The sequence below is a fragment of the Ambystoma mexicanum genome, chromosome 4p, assembly GCF_040938575.1.
Source record: "Ambystoma mexicanum isolate Mex_15411 chromosome 4p, UKY_AmexF1_1, whole genome shotgun sequence".
NCBI lineage: Eukaryota > Metazoa > Chordata > Amphibia > Caudata > Ambystomatidae > Ambystoma > Ambystoma mexicanum.
This window is the reverse complement of record NC_090927.1, coordinates 1,118,722,632-1,118,728,631: the sequence shown is the minus strand read 5'-3', so window position 1 is coordinate 1,118,728,631 and position 6,000 is coordinate 1,118,722,632. Positions and strand designations below refer to the sequence as shown.

Below are 6,000 nucleotides of genomic sequence, written 5' to 3'. Positions count from 1 at the left end.
TTGGATGAATGGGTGGGTGATTGGGTGGGTGGGTGATTGGATGGATGGATGGAAGGGTGGATGGATGGATGTATGGATGAATGGATGGATGTGTATGTGATTGGATGGATGGGTGCATTGCTGGGAGGTCGTATAGATGGAATGATGGATTTGGATGGATGGATGGATGGATAGATGGATGGATGGATGGATGGATGGATGGATGGATGGATGGATGGATGGGTGATTGGATGGGTGGAGGGATTAATGAATTGGTGGGTGATTGATGAATGTGTAGGTGATTGGATGGATAGATTGGAAATGTGGTGGATGGATGGATGATTGGATGGATGGATGCATGCATTGATGGGTGATTGGATTAATGGATGATGGGTGGGTGATTGGATGGATGTAAACGGATAGATTGATGTGAAGGAACTGTGGGTGGGTGAATGATTCAAAGAGGTAGACATTGAGTTGCGGGGGTGGAGGGGGAGATATATTATAAATTCACACATAAACATTCTCACACTGACAGGCACAGCCCGTGATTTTGTAACTGACCCCATTGCGCACGTGGACCTGTGCCCCCTGCATTCTCCACATCTGTTTCACGAGTGGGCTTTATATACCGTTTCACACCAGGCATTGCAGGTGTTTACATCAATATGGAAGCCGCCTTGTGCAATTAGTGGTGGGAATTACGTGCACATTGTCTCGGATACCGAAATGTTGTGTCACTGTTCATGAAGGATGTGTGGCGTTTGGAGAGCGGGGAGAGGCTGCTGTTGAAACTCATTACCTCCGTGCGTTGAGCTGTCACCGCGGTTGGGGGAAGTCGTACTTAATTGCAAAAGGCCGTGGTCGGGGGAAGGGGGTCTCTAGGCAGCATTAGGGCGATCGATCTGGCGGCCAGGGGTGGGTCGCATGAGCCAGAGAATGGAAGTCGTGCAGTAAGGGAGGGAGTAAGCTCGCCATCGTCCCAAGAACCCCAGAAGGAAAATGGAACCGTAGCCTGGTACAAGACTGTGCCGTGATGTGCATGCACCTTTCGGGGGGGGGGTGGAGCGCTGACACCCTTTCCACGGGGGTGGCACGTGCCTCTGCAGGCGCTGCCTGGACTCCCCCGGTGATCCGGGTGATCAGGGAGAGAAGGCTTCTGCAAGGTCCAGTGCGCACCTAAAGGTCCTGTCCTCGCTCGCCTTTGCTCTGGCGCCTATTTCCCTGCAACGGACTGGAACTCTTTCCTGTGACTGAGAGGAGGAGGAGGAGGAGGGCAGAGAAGGAGGAGGAGGACGCTCGGATCGGGAGGAGGGGGAGAAAGAGTGGAAGATTGGAGGGACACGCAGGAAGATGTCCCTGCTCCTCGGAAACCGGTCCCTGGCAGTCAGCATGGAGCCTCTGCCGCCCAGCGCTCCCACCCCGAATGGCAGCCAGCAAGGGGGAGGCTGGGGTCCTGCGCCCTCCTGGGGCTGCCCCATGCCCGGCCTCGGCAACCTGTCCTCCCCCCTGGACGGCAACCTGTCGGCCGCCCTGCACCACCTGTGCAACCGCAGCGGCGAGCCTCCACTTGGCGGCCAGGACCCCACGGCCATCATCATCGCCATCATCATCACCGCCCTCTACTCCATGGTGTGCGTGTTGGGGCTCTTCGGCAACGTGTTGGTCATGTATGTCATCGTCAGGTAAGGAGAGGGGCCCCGCCAGCCCTAAACTCACCTGAATGTGAAGGGGAGGGGTGTCCGGCAGGTGAAGTAGCACTGGCAATAACGCGCTTTCTATAAGGCAGGACCCAATGAATGGAGGGAAAGGAGATGATGAGAAGAAAAGCGGGGGGGGGGGGGGCACCCAGGACCAAAGGCAGAGGGCACTGCAAACCAAGGCCTGCGCCCCTCAGCGCCTACAGCATGTAGACGGGCTGGGGGTTCTGCGAGTTGGGTGCTAGCACTCCTCCGAAATATAGGAGGTGACGGTTCATCTTCACCCTAGCTGAGGCTTTATTGGGGCAGCAGGAATCTCGTCACAAGGGGGCGCTGCTGCGCCTGTGAATCAGACAACATCTGCAGACCCACGTGCGCCTAGTGTGAATGTGGCAGTTGGGCGCGCGCAGGGGGGTGCATTTAGTACGTCGCCTCACTAGGCTGGGCCGAAATTAGTTTCTCAAAACACTTTTACGCAGTTTGCATTTCTAGAAGTATCGCCCGCTAGGTAGATTCTTGAGTTCACATTTGGGGAATGCGAACCTTCCAGAACGTTTCACTCGAGTCTGACAGAGGCGTTTGTGCTGTTTTGACATGTTGTTATTGTCCATGTTTGTGTTTTGGTTTCTTTTTTCCTGGGGCAGGCGCGCACCCACACCCCCCCCCCCACCCCACACACACACACGTATAGCACTACCGTGCAGGAGAAGTACAGTTCCAGCAACGAACGTCGTGTGCAGTGAAGCACCGGTGCTTAGGGTGAACAACTATAAAACACATCCTGAATAATCCCGAGTGAGTTGCTGCTGTTTGCAAAACTTTCTCGCGCACCCAAGGCGCTGCGCTGAGAGTCGATGTAGCAGTGGCATCGTTCTCACGCCACTGGCGCTGCTTCTACATGTGTTGCCATACAGGGGCTAATACATCAATTTGCCCGAGCCTGGGTGTCAGTTTCTTTAATTAAGTAGGGGGTCGGTAAAATCAATGTCATTTTCTTGCTGTCAGAGGGGGTCGCGGGCATTTCTTGTGCAAAGGCCACCATCTAGCGGAAGGCACCGGCAACAGCAGGAGAAAAGTTGCCCTTTCGATTTTCCCCACATCTCCGAGAGTGCGCTGTGCGGTTAGTGTGCTAATTGTTGTGTCTCCAACACTGCCTCCGACCTTTGTCTGAAGGCGACAGAGGTAGCCGCTCTGATCATTTGCTCGCCACCCCCACCAGGTGCCTTCATTTCAAGGCTTGGGCGCTGCCCTTTCCGCTCTATCACTTGGTCATGGAGAGGTGTTGTGCCCCCCCCCCCCTGGCTGGATGCGTGGGCGCCTGCACGTTTTGACGTCTCAGCTGCATAATGTTGCATCGCCGTGGTGGACCCACTCATCACTATGGTTCGTTTTCTTTCTGAACGCCGACCTCTTGGCAGGCTTCCTGCGCACCTCTTCCAGTGTTGCTTGTTCCAAAGAGGAAAGCTATTGGGGAGGGCTGTTCTTTGCAACAGTCTACGCACCCATGCCATGCGCTGGTTTGCTCGTTTTTGTAAGGGTTGCACAGAGTGCAGCTCCAAGTCATGCTTCAGTAAGTGTAGTTGGAAGGGGGAAACCCCTTAAACGCATGGGAGGGACCTGGGGGGCTCGACCGAGGCGAGATAATAGCAACCGTTCGCACGCAATCTACACGGACTGTGCATTCTCAACCATTCACTCGAGACATCCTCAAAGATTGTCTCGAAACAGCGATGCTGTCGGCACGGTGTCAGGGCCTTTCAACCTTTTTAAATGAAAGGGGCCTCGGGAGGAGTGGGCTGGAGGGGCTGCCCCACGGTGCCAGTCAACAGTCTTATAACACGACCATATATGTCTTTATATATGTCTTTCTGGGGGCGTTAAATGTGCTCAGTTTGCAGCGCCTGTCTTCCAAACAGTATTTGCTTAAGCTATTCCAGTTGTCACTTCCCTTGGTGTATACAGAAGTGTTATCACCTCCTTGCCGTTTAACACATGTTCCTCTGCATCAACCACTTGCTGATAAAGAAGGATTTATAGGTTTACAGTGGGCATTTAGTGTTTCAGCTGCCTGCTGGCTGGCCATCTCGTGATAATCGACTGCTATTAACCTTATCTGTGTCGCCATTATGTATGCACCCGATGGGTGCTTTCGCTCTAAGAAAGGGAGGCTGACAACCTGAAAAGGGCCACCACGCATCTTTTCTGCCAGGTATGACGCAGGGTGGGACTGGGCCATAAAATTGTCTCCGGACCAATGAAAAAGTGGCCCACGAATGCATATGCTTTTGGGGCAGACTGTTTCAGTAGTACCAAAGGGGGAGTTGTTTGAGAAAATGTGATGCAAACTGTGCATTTTAAAGAATATTTATTCAGCAACACTGGTCAAAACTATTAGCCGCATAGTGAAGTAACTCATCAAACTGCCCCAAATTGGCCAGAAAAGAGTCCCACTAAGACCAAAAAAAAAACAGGCCAGCACCAGCATTTTGTGTTTTTGGTTCGCTCATGGGCCTAGTGCCCTATAGACCAGACCGACCCTGTTATGATGCGGCACAGTGGCACACAGTGGCACAGCCTGCACACAATAATGAACAGCAGTAGTGATAGCAACTGGCTTTCCTAGCACCTGCCAGTTCATTTCCCCGTCGTTTCACTGTAAAATGTCATGCCTCGTTGGGGTCCGATTAAATGATGCTTACTTTGCCCACCTCCAAAAGATGAAGGGCTGTTTTGGTGTGGCGGATATTTGACATATGCTGAGCTCTCAGCAGCCAGTGATTCACCTACTGAGCTACCTGACAGACGCACTCAGCGTGGGCGTTGTTTCCATGAGCAACACATTTGATATTTCCCTGGGCTGTACCATATTGGCATTGGATTGGTCCATACGTATGTTCGTAATGTGACACGGTGCAATATTAGAATGGATGATCCGTGTGAACCGAAACCATGACCATTGGTACATGTTAAATTGTGCTGGCATTAGCATGAACAGGTGTTTGAATGCGCCTGCGTCAATTACTTCATCATTGATGCACAAAATATGCATTTCATAGGATGCCAAGATGCCTTGACAACGACAGTCACGATGTATGCCTTAAAAACAGCAGCCAGGATGTATGTCCTGACAACAGCAGCTAGCTTGCATGCCTTGCCAACCACAGCCAGGATGAATGCCATGACAACCACATCAATAATGCACGCCTTGCCAGTGACAGCCAGTATCCATGCATTGACACATCTGCTGCGTTTATGGTTATAGAACTAAGTTAGCTCACGCGTCCTTTTATCCTGTATAACCTGCTCTTTTTTCTTTCTCTATTTCATTTTTGTGTTGTTATTTTTGTTCTTGTCTTCTTCCCATCCATTGCCCGTGTTACCTGTGCCAGTATCAGTAACAGGGAGCTCCAACTCAACACCTCTTACCGTTATTGTGCAAATGTTAACAGTAGCCTCTGTTATGATGTTTGACATTTCAGGTACGGCATATGGGTTATGTGGACGTGACCCCAAAACCCCCTCCTTTCACCGCTCAACTGATACTGTATTGTCCATTTCATGTCCAGACAATAAAGGGGGACATGGTGAATGTTCCAGTTCAAATACATTAAAACCAAGTTTGTTCTCTCTATTTCTTTTCAAGGGATCAGTGGCAGCCCCTCACCCCCTTTTGAAGTTCAACAAATGGCTTTCCCACTGGCCGGGACCGGATCCCCCAATTCTAGTTGCTCCAGTAACTCCACCTCACCAGACCATGGTGATACATTTACTGGGAGCATCGTTTCTGTAAAATTCATTGCGTCTCCTCTCTTTGTTTGTCAATGGAGCACTCTTCCACCATTTGTTGAGGTGATATTCTATTTTGTGTGTCCAATGTCTCTGGGGGAGGGGCCATACTTTCAATAACAGTCGCCAATCCTGCTACCGGCAATGTAATGTCTCTAGGGTTACTGCGTAGGGTATAAGATCTCGCTACCATTCCAAGCATAGCCAGGCAAATAAGTATATGTGTCGTATACCCCCTTATATCATACACCTTTAGTATTAAATGCTAGGACTTACCAAATTGGCGGGGCGAGCCCAGTAAGGTAAAATACAGCCTACTTGCCTCAAACTGCTGAAACTGCTATCACACTCTCCACACTCTGCACCACTCTGCTGGATGTCGGGTGCTTATAAAGGAAGCAGTGCTATTCCAAATCAAGTCCGTCCTGCAACACCAGTAGCTGGAACAAAGTTCCACGAACTCGAGAAAAGAGTGAAAGCACTCCCTCGCTTCCACACATGCCTTGACAATAGCAGTCAGGATGTTTGGCCTGAC

At 51.1% G+C, this 6,000-nt stretch overlaps 1 protein-coding gene across 1 annotated transcript in view; it reads left to right on the top strand.

Moving 5' to 3' along the window:
* Window positions 1-757: 757 nt before the first annotated feature.
* Window positions 758-6,000, top strand: part of OPRM1 (opioid receptor mu 1) — a 438,039-nt gene continuing 432,796 nt past the window's right edge. Inside the window, exon 1 of the mRNA XM_069606708.1 lies at window positions 758-1,664. Coding sequence (XP_069462809.1) covers window positions 1,333-1,664 — 332 coding nt within the window. The 5' untranslated portion in view covers window positions 758-1,332. The remainder of the gene's footprint in view (window positions 1,665-6,000) is intronic.